This window comes from Rhyacophila brunnea, unplaced genomic scaffold (genome assembly GCF_057557595.1).
Source record: "Rhyacophila brunnea isolate RB1 unplaced genomic scaffold, BYU_Rbru_1.0 scaffold_19, whole genome shotgun sequence".
NCBI lineage: Eukaryota > Metazoa > Arthropoda > Insecta > Trichoptera > Rhyacophilidae > Rhyacophila > Rhyacophila brunnea.
This window is the reverse complement of record NW_028232848.1, coordinates 8,131,662-8,155,596: the sequence shown is the minus strand read 5'-3', so window position 1 is coordinate 8,155,596 and position 23,935 is coordinate 8,131,662. Positions and strand designations below refer to the sequence as shown.

The 23,935-nt window shown below is 34.5% G+C and overlaps 1 protein-coding gene across 17 annotated transcripts in view; it reads left to right on the top strand.

The window, feature by feature from the left end:
- Tm1 (tropomyosin 1) overlaps positions 1-23,935 on the top strand; it is a 97,297-nt gene that overhangs the window by 34,530 nt on the left and 38,832 nt on the right. For 5 of the 17 annotated variants that reach the window (XM_085946052.1, XM_085946053.1, XM_085946056.1 and 2 more), the window contains exon 1: positions 7,711-7,945. The exons of the other annotated variants lie outside the window; for them this stretch is intronic. In XM_085946052.1, coding sequence (XP_085802178.1) covers positions 7,802-7,945 — 144 coding nt within the window. In that variant the 5' untranslated portion in view covers positions 7,711-7,801. Of the gene's footprint in view, positions 1-7,710; positions 7,946-23,935 lie in introns of those variants that run through there. 17 annotated transcript variants of the gene reach the window in all.

The window sequence follows — 23,935 nt, the reverse complement described above, 5'->3', positions numbered from 1 at the left end:
GGCCGCCTTTGATTGACTAAATCGATATACGTGCGTGTCCACTAATAAAATTCACCGAAGCGATGATTGTCCAACGAAATCTTCGCTGGCACCTTAAAAATATGTTTCTATTATAAGATAACAGCTGATACCAGTAGCGAAGGGTGGAGGCAGGCCGTTAAGATTCGACATAAATAGTGCACATTAAACTTTGTTAGTCATACGTATTTGTTTTGAACTAAGACTACAATTTACAGATGGTATTGATTAGTTGTTAAAAAACAATTAAACACTGCCTACTCCAAACCATAATAGTTTATGTATATGTTGGGCGATACGACAAAATTGTGCACACTTTTTCATTCATACTTATTTGTTTTCGTTGGATTAAGAATACATATTACACATATTGTTGGTTCATTGTTGAAATTCATTTAGTCCTTCCTAAACCAAACTATAATTGATAAAAAATATTAACTTATATTAGATATATTTTTTTTTTGAATTATTAATAACCATGCCGTTGCTTTTTCGTACAAGGTGGTTGTTAGTAATTTTGGACAATCACAAACACCCAGGCTTTGAGAAAAATATGCACCTTGTAACTCCTGGATAAATTTAATTCGCCAAAAAATTTGATTGTTCTTAATATTATCCTCAATGTCCAGTGTTAAGGGGGTACGTGCGCCGCGTAGGTCAAAATGGAGGTTATATGCTATTTTCAAAGCATGATCCTGGACATTCATTAAACGTTGTAGATAATCTATTTATATAATTTTGAAGCCTTATTATCCTTTATATTTATTTTAAACATTTGATGACTGCATAAAGTATTTTTATTACATAAAATAGTATTCTTTTAAACCTCTCGATCTAATATTTTAGAATATAGTCATATTTCAGTACATCCATGTGCAGTGGTGTTAAGATTTTTTAGATTTATTAATTTTTAAAAGCATTTATAAAACCATTAGTAAAATTAATGTTAACATTATATAGTCACATATTTACGATAAAAAAATATATTTTATAATCTCTGTGATCCCAAATTAAGGAATGTCCAGGGTTATGCTCTGAAAATACAATAAAAGCTCCATTTTGACATACGCTGAGCATGTGGGCCGTTAAGCTTTTTGGATTTGTCATGTAATTTGTAGATTGTGGTTCGCTGAACCGTTGAATTCTTTTTTATAAGCACTTTGTGTACAGCGCTGATCTGCTGTGACGTGACCCGGTGTTGTCCCAATCGATTAATCTATAATAATATTATGTATAACGCAATAATTTACCGTCTTTCAAGAAAATGTTGAGAACCTCTTGACTAACACTTCACACGGCCTGCCACGTATAAGTACCCAATTCCATATGCCGCTCAACCTATAGTCGTTGCCCTTATATGGCGGCGGTCATACATTATTGCACAGATGTTAGTATGTTGCTATTTTAGATGAGGTTTTATTCCATTCATTGCTTTTTTTATTGCCTACTTAAAACATTTAAATCGGCGGGCTGGCAAACTTATTATTGTCTTAAACACTACACGATGTCATCAATTGCCGAGGACTCGGTGGATACAGGATACAACTTTGACTTCGAAACCACGATACTGCGTCGGAATAAAGGATATTTCTCACGATTGGTAATGGAGGCCATCGAAATCCATTTAAACCTGGCCATTAATCCATATTAATAGGGATGGCGGGTTATGGTTAAAAACGTCATGCCTTCCGGCACTGTCAGCGAAATCCAATATTCGATCCGGTATCTCTGGTCGTAACGATTGACACAGTCATTACTCTGAGCAACGTTTGCTCTTAGCTAATCGGATTCATTTTGATATTCTTAGAGCGACGTTTGCATTCATACACCTACACTACACTTATATCGTAACATTTATATCTCTTGATAATGGCTTCTGCAACGAGCCCGAAACCTCGAGGAAAGAAGGAAGAAGTACACGCGGTGGAAACCCAAAAATCTATTACGATGACACACTCAAGATTCACCCATACGCCATTATTTTTGTTGTCATGGTCATTGGCGTTTTAAGAGGCACGCATACTGATACTTATCCCAATATATAAAAAAAATACAATAACGCCGCAGGCTGCAGTTTTCATAGTTTAATTGTCACCATTGGTTAAGATGGCCTACCGAACTTATCTTGATTAGTTTTCATTAATTGCTTCACAAGAAAACTTTCAGCTATCTATCCGACTTTGGTAAACGCATATGGGTGCCCAAGGACTATCTGGGAAACCAACTATGTGCCCACCCATTGAAGCTTGATTTATAATTATGTACTTAAAAAAAACAAATTTACACGCGCACAGAATCATTATGTCCGAGAAATGTACAAACCAGGGAACACAGAATACAAACACTATTGACATATTCAGAACAATGAGAAACTTTATTTGTCAAGCTTTATTAGACTCGTACCTTCCACACCTTAGGGGAGTAGGTCAGTACCTTGCACTATTATTAATAGGATTTAATAGTTATTATGATTCGTTTTAAAATTTCATTATATAAACTCTCAAATGATTTACGTGTGTATTGTATAGGCTCAGCTCAGCACAACTTAAACTCTTGTTTTCCACATAAGGCATTTAGTATAATATTGTGATGTGGGTAATTTAGCATGGACTAGTATTATTATGGTGTAATACTATTTCTGCATACGTGAAGTAGTTAATAGTGTATTTTCGTTTGCGAAAACCAGTTTCCGCGCGTTTCAATTTGTCGATCTCTGTGGCTGTGTGTTGTTTTTTTTTTGGTGTAATTTTTATTACGTAATCCATAGATAATCGCCCAACGTAGAGTTAGTTCACAAGTCGTGATCGAGGTAATAATAAAGTTTCGGGCGAAAAATATCCACTGCGTTTTTGTGACTGGCTGTTTGTGGCTTTTTATTCATGAAATCGAAACCGATTTAGCCAATTGACTAACATCTGGACGGTAATATGTTCAATTTTAATAAAAAAAAAAGTCATTATGAATCTAAAATCCCTTCTTTACAAATTAATGTTGTCGTTAAAGCAACGGAAAATAGTTAGAATTTAAATGAACAGAGTAAGAAAGACCAAGACAAGATATTATGAGGTACTCAGAACTGTCCTGTCCAACAAATAAATGAAATATACTGTAGGTATTTAATCCACATCATTTAAAAACGACTAGGGGCCGGATTTATTCGATTCAATCTTAAAAGGGCATTGTTAGCTGGTCATAAATTCATAACATCACCCCGAAAAGGACGAAATCGGTTTTATCAATCAATAATTGCACAATTAATTTTATTGATAGTTAGGATATATACAATAATTAGGACACCCAATTGTCTCTTGAAAAAAGCATAGTTTGATAATCATTACATGTCATGTTATAATGATAGGTACCCAAGAGGTATAAAACGTCCGCAAAGTAGACTTAGACGCCGCTAGATCGATGCAATGATTAAGTTTTGCGGAGGTACTTGCTAACGCAACGCACAGTGCCGAGAGAAGTTGAATAAGTTTGGAGAGGCCTTCATCCAGCAGTGGATAGATTCAGGCTGATGATGATGATTTAGCTGTATTGTTTTTCTCCTGAAAATCATTAGCATGGATAGTAAATTTGGCAGACTACCAATTGGTTGATTTCTTTTATAATGTTGTCATAATAATTTTATTTTATATCATAGGTATGCTACCTCGAGCCATTTCGACTACCAATGTCTAAATAAAACTGTTATAATATTCTGATATAAGCTTAGTAGAAGTAAATGAAAAAATGTTATAATATAGTATTTTAACTAACTCATCATGGTATGAATAGATGAGACGTTCAATATATTTTAACCGGGCAACTTTCTCAGTTTAAATTAATTGGTATAATTAACTACAGCGTTAAAAGTGACTGGCTAGCAAAGAACGTCTCCCTGTTTATTTACTGAGGGAGAACTAAATATTTAGTGATAAAAATAGAAACATCGCTCCATAATCAATTTAGAATTGTAGAACCGACGATATTTCGTTACCTAGACACATTTTAAATGTACCTACTGGTCAAAATAAAAATATTTTCCTCAAACTTCCGGAACAAGTAATAATTAATTACAATTACTATAGATTCTGATTTTTGTTTTTGTTTATGGATATTTGTTTTTTCGCCAGGGTAATTAATAATAGGTATGCACCTACCTACCTATTTTGTGAAAGTTTATTACCTTCTGTTTTCCCCCCTTGTCAATATTATGTATATAATATTTATAATTTAATAAATAATTCCATACATACATACTTTATTCAATTTCAATTACATTTTAGTCAATATTGATTATTTTTGTGTGCTCGGCCATTTTGTATGTTAGCAGCACTGCAGAACGCTGTTCCACTTTTCAAATTTGGAGGCAAAACATGTAATAAATTACGCGTGTCGCCTTTAGATGGCAGTGGGCACCTTTTAAATAAATAATCGTTTATATTGTTATTATTCAATTTTATTATCATTGAATTGCAAAAATATATCGATTTATTATCTTATTATCTACCTATTTGTCACACAAAGACGCTCGGTTTTCTCCTAATTAAGTCGTTGGATTTTATGAGTATAGCATTCTTACCTACTTATAAAATATAGCTATTTGACAAATAAAACTGAAAAATAGCAATGTTTTAATTAAGGCTTGTTCACATTCAGGAATTTAGAACCTAGATTGTCGGTGTACAACACGTCATAGGTACCCCTCTTCTATCTACACAATGAATCTGAAAAGCGGTTACTAATGTTGATCATTTAATCAACTGCCAATATTTACGCATTGCAGGTTCATTTGTAGCAAGCTAATTTAGGGACCACCGGGCGCCTCCAATAGCGAGGGCTGTGCGGCTGGTCAATGCACTCCCTAGAGATGTAGACATGTTTAGTGATGCATTATGCATTCTGTTTTTAAAATTCTATTTCATTGTTTAATTTGCATTTTTTTTTAATTAAGTACCTATTGTTTTTTTCTCTACCTTGTTTTTCTCTAATTGATTTAAGTACTTTTTTTTATTCTAAATGTTATGTTCTGAACGTTTTGAATTAATAATTTGTCATGTGCTCAACATGTCTTTTTTAAATAAATAAAACATGTCTTGCATTATGTCACAAGCCAAAATGTGAAATCAACCATCTTTATTTAGAATTTAAACAATCAGGTAAAATCGCAAATAACCTAAATAACCAAAGAACGAAGTCAATGGTAAGCCGCCTTGTTATTGTTTTTTTTTCTTCCCAAACAATGCATTCAAGGTTGCCAATACATAGAATATTAATTGTTCTATAGTTAAAAATTCTACTATACCTCGTACATACGTTATTGATTCTATTTAATATATAATGTTTGAATTTATTAATTATTCTCCCTCTCTACTATGGTTCTTTAATATTTTTTGTGCATATTAGTTGTTATTACATTCAGCTTCGGCGGCTGTCATTTTTAATAATATGTCAGGATTAATACATCGTTACAGATGACAACACTGATAAATGGTATCTATTCATCGTCTTTGGCCTTCTTCGGATCAAGCGATGCCATTCTCTCGAATTTACCAATATGGAGACAAAATGCCATATGTTCTCCAAATCATTTTTAAAAGCCTGCACACTGCGGCGAGAGAAAATTCATTACATTTATGCAATAGCCGTTTGGTTTTTTATAAATATGGACATTTTGCCATGCCGCTTTTGGTTAGGCTGCGTTTGTGGATTCGACATGCGATAGGGATTTGCGAATTGAGAATTTGGAAATTCGCTTATACAGAGCCATTTATGAACATGCATTACGAACACCGTTATTATATTATATTTTATGATGATACCACAGTATGGCCCCCACATTCTGAACCGGGCCCCCAGACTAAGATCTTTGTGCGGCCCCCCTACCTATCGCCAAGGATAAATTCAGAGTAATGCTCTACAGTAGCGTTTTCAAAATAGTGTACGCGGTAAAATTAATTAACGTGTACCTAGGTATATTTAGTGTTTTTTTGTATATTTCAATACATCCATTTGAATTATGGAGTTGTCGAGTATCGATACACAATTTAAAAATTTATCATACAACGACATAATTTAAAATAATAGCATTATTGCAGGAAAATAGCGCCTTTTTTACTATTAAAGCAAATTTGTGATGTGTGTTTATCCCACTTATCTGGTCGACTCGCCTTGCCGGGCCCCTCCTAAGCCCGGGCCCCCCAGGCTAGAGGCCTGTCAGCCCATCTACCACAGTCATAATTTATATAATAATCAAAATACAATATACCTACCGTATGTACGTGTCACAATCATTATGTACCGTAATGAATATTATATTATTCACTAATGGGACATACTGCAAGTCGCCCTTATTAGAGTCATTACCAACATTTTAACTTTTCTTTCCATTGTATGGAGGTACATTGTGTCGTTTCCTAAAATGGAATTCACATGCGTTTAACTGAAAGTTCCCATACTGTGATTGTTCGATCGACTATCAATAGAGTGCGTGCCATTGAGTGCACACTCATTGGTCATTTACATAACTTACTCTTCATAGTTTTGTGTATTTAAAAAAAGTCACCGATGCGTTGCGGACCTAACCCATTTTGATTGTTTGCTTGGCGCTTCTTTTCGAATTTCGAATGCACAGGAAGTTGTATTTGCCGCCATTGTTCGTTAACAGGTGGAGCTGCCATTCCCTCGGCTGACCGATACACTCTGCGAGTCTCGTGCGTTTTGACGTTCCGCATGATATGCTTTTATTTCAAAAACTATCCTGACGTCAAAAAAATCGTCACGTGAAATCATATAATTTACTATTGCTTATAGTTTGTAACTTATTGACTATGCATTTATTAAAAAAAATGGCATTTTGCATACCTATTACAAATTTATTGTGATTACAGAGACGTGTTCCTATCTTGTATAAAGTAACTTTTATTATTATATTGCTAATGGCAAAATTATAATATGTGGGTAGGTATGGAACCTATACGGAAAGTGATTCAGAATTTAAAAAAAAACTAGGTCCACCATCTCTATACATAATTCAATTTCAGTACAATATGTATATTATATTGTAGTAAACGATATTCAAGTTACCTGATTAAAATTATTTATACCGTCGCTATAGATTGGTTTGTCGAATATCCGTTTTCGTCGAAATCGACCTTTTGATGCAGAATGATTTTTTGTATCTAAATGGACCAGAACCATCCTTTTGTTTAAATGCCTTTGTAATGAATACAGCGTTCACATGCTGTAAAAACAACAATTTAAATACCTCCTTATATTTAAATATACTATAATGAAATTTGTTTTTCGTCTCCTGAACATTTGACATTTGGTCTATTCGACAAACCAATCACACAGCGACGATATGTAAATGTCTACAATTTTATACATATTATAGTAAAGTTTATTCTTATAATGATAGGTACACAATATTGAAACTCTTAAACCGAACACTATTTTATATTTAATATAAGTAAAGTACATACGTACCTATATTTATTTTGAAACTACTTAAAAATAATTCAAATTGGAGTTATACGTTTTGTTTCTATATGATGTTATTTTATCGTTACTCGCTTTTACTGTCACCTGACGTAACGTCACAATCTGACGACATGCAAATGTTGTGCCTGACAATCTGTCCCACTCTAATCGCGGCGGCCATTTTGATTATTGGGCCAACCCAGAGCCTAGCCCATCCTCGTCGTCAGTCGGTGGTTTTTGTAAGTGACGTGCGGGCTGAAAGTTTCGGAGAGTTCATATTTTTTTAGTGTTTGTGATTAGTAAATACCTGACAAAGATGACTAGCAACATTCAGCAGGGCACGATCCTTGACGTGCTAAAGAAAAAAATGCGTCAAACAAAGGAGGAAATGGAGAAATACAAAGACGAATGTGAAGAATTCCACAAACGTTTGCAAGTGGAGATTATGCGGCGCGAGGAAGTAAGGATTTATGCTATTTTTAGAATGTTCGCAAGCCTTTTTCCTTTACCGGCGGATGTCTGCGGGTACCTGTGTTCCGATAACCACCGTGTTTCCTCATATGTGGCCGTGTAAATTTTGTAATATTCACGAAAGATTCGGCGTGTCCGCCCATCGCGTTCGGGAATAAGTGCTGAGACTTACGTATTCTCTACCACTTGGCCGCAGCTGTCAAAGTGAAAGAAGCAGAAAGAGACGATCGCCGGCGCGTCGGTCGCTGTTTCGCACTGGAACGTTTACAAATGGTGGACTTGCATGGCCGTTGCCAGTGCGTTGCCCCTTCGTATCGATTTAAAATCTTACCATCATCTGCGGATGACGTGTGACTACATCCCTCCTTCCTGTAAATGTAAAACAATCTGCACGAAATGTCACCGTAGCCTACCGTTTCACGCCGACAACTTATCCGCTGCGTGATATAAAAATACGACGTCCGAATCGATTGACCGCAATGATTAATGGTTACTAAATAGTAAAACATTGTAATAATTGTTATCGAAACGTTCACCTTGTTTCAGTTTTTATTCCCGTAACAATAAGTCAGTGAGTAGCTTTGCTTCTTGTGATATTTTGCGTTGATTTATCATTTTGCATCGGACGTTTACAAATCTATTTATAACAGTGATTCTACATTCTTTTGAAAACCGGCGATTGCACCAAGAAAACATGTCGATAACCGAAACACGATTAAACAATGCGCGTCTAAACTAACAGTAAATAAAACATAATGTCAACACGTAGGTTCGCTGAAATATAATATATTTCGATACATACATAATAATTGCATTACATCAGCAAACGTCAAAAGGGTAGCTGTCAAAAATCTTAACCTGATTGACAGGAGCTGCTGTTGTTTATCTGTCATCGCCAATAATAAAAGACCGTCCTCATTATTTAGGTACACAGTTCATTTATGAACATTGTATCAGTCCTCATTCTTACATTACCATACCATTAATTTTGATTAAATTGAATCTTTTAAATTTAGAACGACCAAGTTACCAATGTTGTCAACTAAAACATCCTTTAATAAATTAACGTACCATAAACAACATACTATTTATTTCTTTTATCTCCTTTGCAATCGGCACTGATTTTTTTTCTTAATTTTGTATGAATACATAACGTGATAAAAGTTTGTGGTCGTGCTGTTATCATGAAATTACAAAAAAAAAAAAAATCGATTCCGTTTATTGGAGATTGTAGACGTCCATGAAAAATAATTGAATTAGTGTTTTTTTATCATGATTGTTGTGCAAAGAGAAAGAATGTCAGCTTTCCCTTATTAGGAATTTAATCAAAATTACCTTAAATAAAATAACTATATGAACACTACCTTGATTGTCTGTTCACTTTTTTCATACCGTAAAATCTCAGATGTCATGTGTAACTATCCAACTACAAAATCAACCATAGGTATAATTAATTAGTTGTGATTTTCTATCAATAATTTCATAAATACATGATATTATTTGAATGGTACGATTTAAATATTTAAACATATATTTATAGGTATTCCAAGACATTAATTATATCCTGTTTTTTTTATAAGAATCGTCCCATGAATTTAATTCGTTCATACTATTGGAACGATTTTAATATGATTTACCTATCTAAAATACAGCCCATATCGCTTATCAACTGCTCAAAATCAGTATGTACCTATTATTCATGCATAAACGAATGATATTTTTTGCAGGCTTTTTAATTTATTAAAAGTATCTAGCGTTTAATAAAGTATACAAGTGTGCTGACATGGGTATAATAATAATATTATGTACCCTATTGGATGCATCCATCGTAAATACGATAAAAAGTATGTAGTATTGGTCGACTTAAGTAATAAATATCATTTAGCTATGTGGTTTACCACTGTCATTATCATGGTTTGATCAATAGATTAATATTCTATAATATAGGTATACTTGGATACTTGCTTGAAATATAATTTTAATTACCCAATTTTTTAAATCGTTTGAAAGATAACTAGGTATGTATGTAGGTGCCATATAGCATTTGGCTTATAATTTGATAAAACCAGTCAGTATCTTTACGATATCAAGATTTTTGTAATCTCAATCATGCCAACTTAGATAGTAGTGTTTTTTTTTTTTTTTATCTTTTCAAGGGATTCAACGTTTAATCGGCGGTAGGTAGGTAATTCATGATAGGTAGGCAAACATTTACCGCAGTTATGCAATAGTTATTTGTTAATGTAGATAACGTAAAGCATTATTATAAAAATCGATAGTCTCCTAATTGGTCCTACAATCATTCTACAACAACCAGCAAAGAAAAATCAATTCTTGTGCAGGACTCCATTATAAACGTGAAAAAATGTTTCAATTTTAATTCTAATTTTCAGTTTAGGATCTAGGTAGGTATACAGTCGTTAAATGTGCTCATACCGAAGGATCTAGGTATAAATTGATCGGTTGAGAAACATAAGTTTGTAGTCTGAAACAAAATATCAAAGTTCTAAATTCAAAATAATCTTGATATCAATATCATATATTTTTTGTAATCTCTTCGTTGGCTTTTCGGGCTTTTCGGCTACCTATGTATTATTTGACCATGTATCGTTATCCATTATCGCTCTATTATCTATGATCTATATTCTATAATCTATACGAATGATATCCATCTTTCAACGTTGTAACAATATTAATTTTATCATTGTTTTATCATCAGTCAAAATTGACTGAAAATGCCACACCATAGATACCAGCTGTGCCATAGTGCAAAGTGTATTATTATTATACTATTTTACTGTATTTTATTTTCAGCGAGATTCACCGAGGTAATAGGGTCCTATGACGATAATATTGTCAATTTACAATACATAGTACTTGCTTATTGGAACATGGGTAACATTTTGATCGTGTGGATGTTCAATTATTGCACAACTGTTCGGATTATTTATACAATTAATACTAGCGTAGGTACTGGCCGATCGATATAATAAACACAAATGTAATGGGAAGCTGGTTTGCATTCTGGGCGGAGGACGTAACATGGTTTAATTCTACTTAGTTTAATATTAATCAGGACTCAATAATACCTGTTAAATTACGTGGAAGTAGTCCTACATACCTATTCTGTTTTATTTTAATTAATGTAATCTATTTCCACCAATGATTGACAGTTAATATCATTACAGAAAAAAATGATACACATTAAAGTTTGTTGCGTGAACGAAACACGCATTCAATATGTGAGGACACTCAGTGTTTCTTGCGTTTTATGGCCCGGCCGTCATAAAATAATAAATCGAATCCGGCTTCAAACTTTCTATCCGTGGCGACTGTCTTTCACGTTTCTATATTGTTAATGTTACCGAATAAACATTGTCTCTGTTCCTATTGATTGTATCGATTTAGGCTGGCAGATAGAATCGAACAACGGTCGCCAGTCAATAACACTTAATTGTTGATCCATCAATTATTGATTGATTTCCACACAGATAGTGGGTTCTAAATTCCTCGGAGCGCATGCGGATCTTTTCGCCATGACGTAATCGCTCCGTGTGATGGGGTCCCAAGGCCGCGGCGAGATGTGGACTGACTTGAAACTTTATACCGTTTCCACACAACTAACCATGTACTATCTTTTTGTTGTCCGTCTGCCGCCGAGTGCTTTGCTGGTTTCTGAGACTCTCAGTTACTTGCTGGCCTAGTCGCCGGTTACTGGTTGCGCATTCCACAGCCGTTCGTAGTGACACGATCTTTTAGGGTAGGCACACGAAATACGTGACTCGAGGAATCCACGCTTTGACGATCGTGATCCGTTCTGAAAACGTCGGATTAAAAATTAATCCCCAGAGGTTCTTGTCGTTTATTTTATTTACTTCGTTACCCGATGGCGGTGTAAAATGACCAATGTCACTCATTTGACAACTTAACTTGATCGTTCTGTAGATACCTACATATTGTGTTGAGTGAATACACAAATCTAGGCGCCATGTCTGTTATTATTATCTTAACTCCATATTAGGTGATCGAGAGATAAAATTGATTTTAATGCCTTAAACATAATATTATAAGGCATATTTTTGCAATACATACCTATTGTCTTAATACGCTGATTTGATGAACACACTACTTATCTAATTCATATAATTTAATGAAGATCATACGGGTTTCGTCGGCTATCCACTCATGGATATTTATCTAAGAACATTGAAATGTTCTTATAGAGATATTCGTATACAGTTTTTATACAATGTTCATTATTTGTCCACGTACATAATAATATAATGTATTAATTATATTGGTCTGGAGTCTTGAACTATGAATTAACTACAATAAATATATTTCGACCGCCAATGCGCAGTATACAATTCAACATTATATTATACATGTATAATAGAGATCAGCTACATACCATTTGTAACTATACTTCATACTGTGGTACGTTCTGAAATCTAATGAATTTTAAATACAAGCTTCTAAATATGACCTTCATTTATCTACCGTATAATATGATTTCTTGTGATACAATATTAATGTATTTATACATTATAGCGTAATGTATTAATCGTTGTATACAGCGCAGTGCTTGGAAACATGCTATTAAAATAAATTTCCTATTTGACACGTCAGGTATCCAATATATTAATAATCGGTAGACAAGTGAAAAAGAAACTTTAATCATGTCCCTTCAAATTGTTGAAATATGTATAATTCAGACATTCTGTCAGCTCCTGTCCACTGCAACGGTTTGGTGTCGCTTTACAACTGTACTTAAAAGATTTTGTTTACATTTAACAAGGAATGTCACGGATACAGCAATAAGACGTAGTAATAACCATTGCTATTTTGATTAAGAAGAATGTATGACTGACAAAGTTTAATGTTGTAACTATTTATGGCGGATCGTAACAGCCTACCTCGACCTTTCGCTATTGATAGATGCTGATTTCATTGTCGGAACTAATCTATCTTGAAATTCTCATAACTGTATAGTATCTAATCGGTAAACTAAACTGATAGGACACGCGTATACCAAATCTATCTAATTTTTTTACAATTAATTAAGCCGATACAATGGATATCACGGTTGTTATTGATTGTCTATGAAATGAAACGATATTTGATTGCGTCTAGTAGCATGTGGTTTCTTATAAAATACACACATTTTAATTAGACAGCTATTCAGCTATCCGATTCGGCATAATAGATCCAATTAAAAATGTCAGCAGTTTAAATATTGCCTGTTGCCATTTCGTGAGTGTGTTAAAATTAATAACATATTGTTCAACACGGTGTATTGTCTGAAAAAGCTTTCTACATCTCATTGCATGTCACTTTTGACGTAGAAACAAGTCAACAGTAACTGACTGCAATGTTTTACCAGAGTCCTTGACCGAAATATAAGGCCGTCTGTGTATGCATTATTGTGATGATATCATCGTGGTCGAATTCGCACATTGGCATATTTTTGCAACTGATTTTTTTAAAATGATGGCCGAGGTAACAAACAGCATTCAGTGTTGTGATTCTAATACTAGTTAAAATCATTTCTTTTATTCGATTACAAGTACATATTACATAGAATTATTATTTAACTATGAAATGATTACACATGCTCGAAGTGCATAACACCTGTCGCAACGTAATGCAGGGAATGTCATCTGCCCTAGTGGATTATCTTCGTTAATGTAGGTAAGCAAGTCTGGTGACTCAACGGCGCCACGCACTGCCTGACCTCAGGCAGGGCAGGTCAACCGAGAACCGCGGTTGTGATACATGCTTCTTCCACGGTCGCTTTCGAGTGCTCCATCGTTGTCAAAATTTGTCAACTTAATAAAATTGTCCAGCTGTTAATTGATCAATCCGATGAACTGAATAATTATGAAATGGTCGCAGTGAAATTAATCGTAATATTTTATAGAATTTCTAATGTTGGTATTTTAGTAGTTCTTTGTGGCGTTTTGAATTTGCCACCAATAAAGAATGTGTCAGCAGTTTGCCAATCGTTAATATCCGCTATATAAAAAAGCGTAATTGCGAATCCACGAGTATCCCTACATAGGGATTATAGTTGTAGGTAATTAAGTAACTTTGTTATTAAAATACATACTGATGTTGCATACATTTAGTAACTACCTTCCCTATCTATGATCAGTTCAATTTTAAGACTTGTAATAAGATTCAATTCTAATTCCTCATTGTAAGTTCGCAGATTTCGCATTATAAAAAATAACTACCGCTAAAAGCTTTCATAACGACTGAGCTTTTTAGAAGTCCAAACTGGTGGTTTGATTATCTTGCAAACAGAAACAAAACTGTTTCCAAGGAAGATATTCAATTTGTCTTTAATATTTCTAATGATCTTTGCCATAATTTCACATGCGTACCTACACGTCGCTATTGCTCTAGTAGAATAAATACATTTTTTATGAAATTCTCCAATAAAGATGTAGGTACTACACATTATCATTATGTTATTATTTTATTAAGTTGGATTGACAAAACGAAAGCGCTTTCAAAACATCATAAAGCTGTCTCTAAATGACTACTTTAATAGCACTTACCACAGATATATTAATTTGTAATGATTATTGCTATAAAATGACAATATGTCAAGTTGCATTATAATATAATTTATTTGCTATGATTAAATTTTATCGTGCGTAAATTGAATGCACACTATTATCTATATACGTGTATGTAATACTCATCGTTGTAATTATGTACTTATACAAATTATCTTCACATACAATTTACAATAATAAAATAATGCTTATATGGTTTTAGTTTAATTGGCAATTAATTTTTTTATAGGCTTTTATGTAAATATTGAGCTTGCAATCCAATTGGCAATTAGGTTTAGCGGTGGTATTTTTTGGTTCAGTATTACAACCGAAACGTTGGAACATCATATTTAGCAATACTATACACGTACCTACTGCTAAATTCTGACAAATTCGACTGACTAGCATGTCGTCGAGAATATAATTAGATTTTGTATTTTTAATAATTTCTCATTCGAGATTATAATTAATTTTGTTGGGTGTGTGGTTTTTTCCGTTTTTCGATTTCATTTGAATTGCTGGTTGCTAGTTTCAGACTGCATCAAACAACTGGTGACAAGATCTTTAACAAACTTGTACATATTTTAAATAGTTCCCTACGTATCCACTTAATATTCATTTGTGTATGTAAATCAGAGTCTATCTATACTAATTCTTAGTAAACGGGGAGGTTTACCTGGTGGTAGGTACACTGGGAGAAATGATATTATAGTGATTTTAAATTGTTGAATACGAATCACATGCAATCATTTGTGGTGCTTCGTGTTTATTACATTTTTTCGCTCCCCGAGCCGTTCAATATTCGACAATAAGTTTAAATTAGTTCGTTTGAAAATGATATTTATCAATTTTCATTGTTAATATTATTATGTACATACGTACAATTTAACTAAAGACATATATAAGCCCGTAGCATAAATCGATTATAAATTAGTCAACTTTTACTATGCTGTTTGCACTGAATGAGAGTCGTAGACGTTATAACGTCAACAATGGATAGATAAGTATAACTGTATTGTACGAAGTTGGAACTGTGAGATTTTTCGTAATTTGACGAAATTCTCTGGGAAACTAGTTAGTAGTATTTTTATATTAGTAACACTACATTTGTTTATTTATTTAATATAATCTGAGTTCTTATTTAGAAAAAATTCATCAATCCGCTCCTGATTATTAATGCTTGAATGAAAGACTTGTGAATACCTATAAATTTATTGTTGGTTTTACGATTTTGTACGATTTCACTAGCAGTGTACTAAAACTAATTAATAATCTCTCTTGTTTATAAAGCACGACGCGAACCAAATAATGTACGCATGTTGGTTGTCGTGTTACATTTTAGACCTGTCGAGTGTGTATGTGCCCTTCGCGCTTCTAATTTCGTTCGCCACTGCAGATTCCGCGGCCCAGTATCACATGACATGCAATATTTTTGAAGGGTTTTAAAGTATTTTTGTACGAACAAAACAAAAATGAAACTTTTGTTCGCGCCCATCCAACGCGACAGCGGGTTTCTCGGTCGCGTACCTATTGTATCGCGGATTTGGTCACTCGCCAGTTTGAAGATATTCGGTTCCAAGTCAGCTATCTACTTAGGTATGTGGATAATAAATATAATATAATGTACTCGACTGACCTCTGTTGTAATTTTTAAGCCATATCGAGTTTCGAATTTAGAGTTTTTCTAAAAATTAAAAATGTCAAAAGCTTTAGCCAGCCAAAACCAAGGCCGACTTAATATGCAGGCCGTGGCACTAAATTGCGTTATAAGATGATAGTGCTAGTAATTGATTGTCTGTTGGCAATAAATAAAGATTTTCGATTTCATATTATTTTCTTTCAATTTATTACCGTTTATTTTTCAATATTATGCAACATCATTTTCTGTAAACAGCTTACCATATTGCATTCGAAGTATGAGCAATTCTAGCATTGCCATCGAAGTTAGTTTCGTGTCGCGGCCTGACTATAATAGTGGGCCTTTGTCAAAACGGTATTATAACTCTAAAACATATTTGTCTAAAATATACATTTACTTAACGTTTCAACTAATCCTATCGCCATGTTTTGGTTTAAATTACAAACTTGGTTAATTTCGTGACGGAATTTGAAATTTATTAGATATCGTAGTTTTGGGTAAGTAATTAATAATACTGTCCGACAAGAACTTCTTGGCTACGTCTTAAAACTGTGAACTAACAAGCTCCTCCCCTTTTTAACCGCACTTCCATTATAAACCAACAAGCTCCTCCCATTTAGTCGACGACAGCGCCTTCCGGCTTATGCCTAAATCTTCTTGTTGGACAGTAATAATAACAATTGGATCAATATTGGAACCATTACCTGGGATTCCCACTTAAACCTTAATAAACAGTACACACCACCGTTACAATGATTATAGGGTCACTCGAAAGTTTCATTGATTGTATTGCTTTTATTCTTTGAAAAATTTCGTTTACGTAGTTGCAACGATATTTTCTGTGGAACCCATGTTGCCACTTGTCAGTTGTGTTTATTTGCTATCTTGTAATAAGTTAAGTAAGCAGATGTATTGTTTCCATATAATAATTCTACAAAATAGTTTAATTAAAGCCGATTACGAGAAGTGCATAACACGTCACACGCCATGGTTAGATTTTTTCATACCGGTGAATTTGTCATTTTCCCTGTCAGTCAATGTAATTTACATACTAAAAGTTGCCTCGATTTCAATCGCTCTATGCTCTATACTTGCTTGCTTTTAATATATTCTTGATAATGCGGTGGAAATCGAAACAACTGTCGGGCAAAATAAGTAGAATGGAATTATACAAAAATTATACCTATCTAAAATGAATCTTTAATTAATTGTATAGACTTGGTTAAAACAATTGCGGAGTCACCCAATTTAATAGATAACGCGTTCAGCATTAATTTTTAAACGTTGTCTGTTGTATCTCGCTTTGATCAAAATGAACTGTTGATGGATTCGGTCGTCAGTTCTTAGCAGATGATGAGAGAGAATGTATGGCGGGCAACGTCATTCTTTGTTTTAGCTCAGAGTGATGTAAGTCACTTGTTCAATTAGCCATCGGCATTGCAAATTTGGTTGAATAATTCAAAATGTCCTACGCCGGTGTAGTTTGACTTTGGTCATCGTATTTACTCCACAGAGGCTGACGAGTGTAAAGCCAGCCGTGTAATTAATTAATATTCGTATACTCCAATTCACCTGGACGATGCTGTCTTTATGCTACGTCTTTTTAATATTATGTTAGGACGTTGGTTTGTTGGCTGGTTATAATAATATGGACGCAGTGATTATTTAGTTACTAAACGTTGGCCGTTAGTATTAGGCATAAAGCCCACCAAAAAAGCGTTCGGTGCGCTCACTACTGAGTAGGCCCCCTCCCACCCGCGCATTACCCTTCACCTATGTAATAAGGGGCTCAAGGAGCACAAAATAATTATTATTATCAGCGTCTCTCATAACAAAGCAATAAAAATATTATTAAATTTCTCGGGGCTTGTAATTAATATCGGACACGCAATAACTAAACAAAGAGTTCACTGTTCTTAAATAATGGCTTCTCGCCCGTCTATCGACGACGCTTCCAGGAGCGTGATTTTGCTTGCCGTGTTCAATGAATGGACTACCTTGTATTTTCGTTAATTCGTATCGCTGAGAAGCCAAAAACGGTGACTCATGGGGCAGGCGGGCATAATGCGTCGTCAAGTCCAGTGTGCGCTGGCGTATTTGATTACGTTGTATTTTCGATGATTCACATAGAAAATGCGCGAGCGCCCCGCAAGCCTGCTTTAGTGGACTTTATGCCTTATATTATTATCAAACTTTCAAGCAACATACTGCTGTCTCCCAATGTATTTTTAATAATCAAAACGTGTATTTGGATTTATTGCTGTGGTGAATGTATTTTTCTCTCACCGTCAGAATCGGCTCTTAGCTAATGCATACAAGCAATGTGGACGTCCATAACTGACTTCACATTTTGTCACCTTTATTATACTTACCCATTTCCCACATTCGTTAACAAAAAAATAAGTGGAAAATTGTATAGTTTGGTATAATGTTCTCGGAAAAATGAGTTAATTTTTGTGTGACGCCACATTTTTTATAACACCCCCTCCCCCCTATACCCTTCGTCACATATTATTAAATTGTATCAGACTCCCACTCATATATGGACGACACCTTATAAACTATAAAGTATCATAAGTTCAGGATAATATAATATGAAACATTTACGATTAATTCGTTCCTGGCAAAACCAAATATTTCAGTTATGAAAATTGTACACGAATTTCTCCAAAAATGTAACGTAAATGTCTAGTGTATAGTGTAACAAAAATGTAATTCTGTATTATTAATAATGTAACTATTTATGCCTGTAGTTAAAAAAATGTATGTATACTTTTGTAAACCATTGTAAAGCAGAATAGCCTTCCATTCAGAGAAGAGATCAATTGCTTCCAAATAAAGAAAAAAAAAGAAAAAATAATAATAAGAAACAGTTGGTTATTTATTTATTGACATTTAAATGTTTAATAACTCTTTCTGACAATGTTATAAATTCATAATTAGGTATTATGAAGTTGTGAGATTGAAACGTTAATAAACCAGTTGGTTGGTTGCATGTAAGAATTATTATAACAAATCTTATTTCATGGGTTTTTTTCATTCTGCTAGTGAAGGTTTTTGCATAGAATTTATTATTACACGAATTCCCTATAACGTGGCGTATAAGTAGGAACGGGTTGCCCACAGTTCGTTGTTATGAAATCCACATCCAGCGGATGTTCATACAATAATGAATCATTGGTCACACTAGCAGTAAGTACCTACATACATACTTACCACCAGCCAGTACATCGTGTACAAAAATAATGTACAGTGCCTAGCCTACCCAAAGCCAAACAGTAAAGTCAGCCGTCCAAATCGTTTTGTTCGACACCGCCTAAGTTTCACGATTCCGTGTGTTGAATGAATGTTGCATGGCATGCTGTTGTTACACCAGGCGATGATGACTTTCATTGTTTCCATTAAAATCACTCGTAATACTTAAAACTGACATTATTGTCGCTCAAGTGTTGGCTGTCATTGCTGTTGCACTGTCGACGGTTTTTTTTTTGTTGATTGCAAATATCGCAAAAATGCATTATGACCTCATCTTCCGCATTTTTGGCAATTTCACTAATCGGTGATTTTACCAGCTTATGCTTTTGTAGATTACATGACTAGACAGTTGGAAAAACGTTGGTATTATCAATTTTTGTTTGGGAGATCGCGATATTGAGTGCACATTTCATTAAAGACAAAATTTATTATACAAGTTTCGGAAAATTGTCAGTTGAGCATATCGCAGCTCTATATTTTATCAATCTGCAATTTAATTTGACTAAGGAGCAGTGTTGCAATATTTTCAAAGTGGAATTATAGTACAGAGCCTCTAAAATTATAGTATTTCGGCAAAAAATATAGTACTCGTTGAATGATCAATACTTTTCTGCATTATTTTCGAACTTTTATATCGTACATAGTACGCGGGCCTAAATTATAGTACAAATACTATAATTATATATAGTACGGTTGGTATCACTACTTTAGGAGTCTCCCGAGTCCTATCCTTGACAAAGCAACTTCCTTGTATATTATAATAATTGTCTTTTATAATATGCCCAAGTTAGATGTTCCTGTCTATATGTCAACGTTGTACAATTTAGTTCCCTGACTCGATAAACAAGTCACGTTGTACTATTTCCTACCGCATATCTCTTCTTCAGTGAAAATCTTCGAAGAAAGTTAGATGTCAACAATTATTGGCATCACGTCTTGCGGATGTATTGATGGATAAATTTGAACACTCTTTAATTTAATGTTATTACTGTATAATCGTCAAGACGACATCATAACGAGAGCGGGCCCAAATTGGCTACAAATAGCCCAGTCCAGTGGGACTCTTTGGAGGAGGCCTTCACCCGAATAGGGGTTCTTACAACCCAAACAAACTAATTACATATCACTGTTAGTTTATAAACATTATCTAATAGTATTATATACAAAATAAAAAATCTTAATATATAAATGTATTATACAAAAATATAAAAAAAATAATAATTAATATTAAGTAGATAATACAATTATTAATTTTTTTTTTTCGACCATGTCCGATCCTAATAGAATCATATGGGCCTCCACAGAGTAGAGGTTTGTATTAACAGATTTTTTTTTACGAGAAATGGATGTGAGCCAATTGCTCAACCTATTAGGTCCATACCCTGACTCACACGCATATTGAAAAACAATATGTGTACTTGCCAGACCCAAGATTCGAACCTGGGACCCACGGCATGATAGTCCAACGCTTTTGCCGCGCGGCCACCGTGGGAGCAATTATACAATTATAGATATATATAAACATAATAGATATATTCATAGGTTATATATATATTCATTAGATATAGTCAATTAACTATCATTTACTTTTGTTTGTATGAAATAAAAAGGCTTTTTTATTTATTTATTTTATACTGTATAATCGTAATAAGAAAATTTTTAATAAAGGGTCGTGAGTAACCTAAGTGCTAGGTCACTATAAATGTAATGAATTATCTCTAGGCGTAGTACGAACCCTTAAAAATAGATCAGAATTTTCCACCTCACATCTGATATTTTGCCGGAAATAATCAAGTTTTAAATCAATCAATTTGCTATAATTTGTTGTTTATTTTTAATTCGTAATTGATTTCAGGACTTATTCCGTTTTGAAGGGACTAGTGTGGACCTTTCCATGTACGGCAATCAGTGTGCTTATTATTTTAGAAGCTAGAACACAACTGTGTGAGACATTCAAGGTTTTTTTTAATATTCGTGTTACAAATCCTTTCCATGCGAACGAGTCCGCTGACATCTCGAGCGGTTCGATTTTCCCAGGCCGCGTGTTAAGGCATTACCGAACAGCTGTTGCGTTGGTGATTCATTGCCTGCGTCGCCGGTAGGTAACTCGGGCGCGCTTTTCCAATTATTATACCTTATTAGGAAAACTAGCGTCTCTTTTTTTTGTCCGTCTAAGGTCGAATGTCCCTCTGATGAAACGTAACCATTGCCTACCAATAACAATACAATAAATACAACAGATGATAATGTCAATGCCAGATACAAAATAATATTATCTACAGTCAGGATTTGTTTTGCGTATTTGTTCCTGGCAAACCTATGTTTCTGTAGTAGTCAATAAATTATTTGATATTTTTGACTTAAGTAAATATTTTTTTAATTCATGTGAACAAATAGTGGTACACTATTTGTAAATCTAATAACTTCAGACACAATTAGTTCCATTTAAAACAACATAAGATTAACCGATGGGCTAAATTTGTCACAAATGAATAAATCGACATATTATTACATCAATTATTGGATAAAATAAAACACAATCTGGTTGACATCACTTGACGATGTCTTTTTGAAGTGGACGAAACTGGTCCTGACTAATATTAAAATAAGAAGTGGAACGTAGGTACTACATGTTGTGTAACATGCCATGACAGTGTGTAGTGGAACAGTAGTGTATGTATTTAGTAATCTAAGATGTAGTAGTAAATATATTGTGACCTTACCGACTCGAACTCGAGGTCCCCAGATGAAAGGTCAGCGCCCTACGCACTGGACTATGAGGGCCGCAGTATGCACTGTTATTGCATTTTAGGTTGAGTTAATTTTTCAATCGTTTATGTTTTACGAAATAATTAAATTTGCATGAGGCAGACTAGGGTCGTTTATGCCGACCCTGTTATTCTTCAGTTGCCGCGTCCATTTGCAAGTCAATTCTCGAATGCTATCCGGTATAATTTTATATATTATTACTTCATAACGTTACTGGTAATAATTCCATACATTATCTCGTCGCGGATTGTCTCGATTTTTTTGTCACTTGTGACGTTTCGCGTGTCATGCCGTGGCACTAATTGCGTGACGTCACCGGAACCGCCCCCCCCTTACGTCCCTCCCGGCTAGTCTGAAGCCAGACATCCGCAGTGGACGCTAATTTTAGGATATCGTGCGCTGGCTCAGATAAGTCCGCCTCTTCTCTGAGCAATCAGACTAACGACCGTATCACACCTTTCGACCTGGAGTTGGGCTACGCTGAAGAGAGACGACAAGACGTAAACGACGCTCTTTGGCGTTTTATGTAGCTGTCACGTGAAACTCTTGAATGGACTGTGATTATCGACCGTTTATCGGTTTATCGACCGAAACAGTTCTTGAAGAAACCGCCATTGTCAAAGTCAAAGGGCGTTGGGGACATTTTGAAATTTTACAAGAGAGCAATTTCAAAAATAATCTTAAACTAGGTTCTGACATCCTCTTTTTATGGTGGCACCCATAAGTAGCCATTCCGATCCTCACTGTCCTTCGTAAAACTGACGCATTTTGGGTTTACGAAGCGTACCCCAGATTGATACATAGAGTTCACACTGTGAACCCATTTGAACAGTGTTTTTCAGATTCCATACTTTTCTTACTCGTGCACGATTAAGACGCTTTCTTGATCGATACTCCTCTCCTGTAGACGAGTTGTGTAATTTTTTTTATTATTTGTTTCTTTATTAAACACCACAACAGGCCGTGAAGCCCAATAATAGTGGTAAAACTCCCAGGCTTGAGGAATTTACGTACTTATTAGATTAAAATATATTTTGACCCCACCGCGAATCGAACCCTGAACTCCGCGATGAAAGGTCAGCGCATTACGCACTGCACCACGAGAGCCGCCAAGAAAGCAATAATACATTGTTCCGCGAACTTCAAATACTATTGTCTTGTGAATCAATTTTGCAAGTTTTACCGTGCCAATTCATACCTACCAGTGTTTTCCAAACATTTCCCCCCGTGGGCCTGTTATTTTTATACTTCTTAGTGACCAAAATTTCAATTTATTTTCAATTTCAATTTATTTATTTTTTACATATTGTGGACATTACAAATTATAAGTTTAAGACGTTCACAACATGACATAAAAAAAGAGATAGATAGTATGTTATCAAACAGTAGAAATATGTACATACAAAAATATTAATTATATAGGTACATGGAAATACACCGGAAAAATTGCTATCGCTTATACTCGCATATGGGTAAAATACTACAAAAATCATTCATTCATACAAAAATATAAAGCAATCATGTGAAATGACTTCGCGACTTTAGGCGAGGTTTTCGTGGCGACTCGGCATTTTGATAGCGTGGCCCGGTGCCGGGTCGCGAGTTATACTCAAATATCCTGAACCCCCCCCCCCTCAAAAAAAAATCAGTCCACCCCTTCTTTGCCAGACATACTCTAATCTCAAGAAGAGTTGTTACCCTGCTTGAGGCATACGTTGCGCCTTCTATTTGATTTAAATTTAGAACCAGTTTC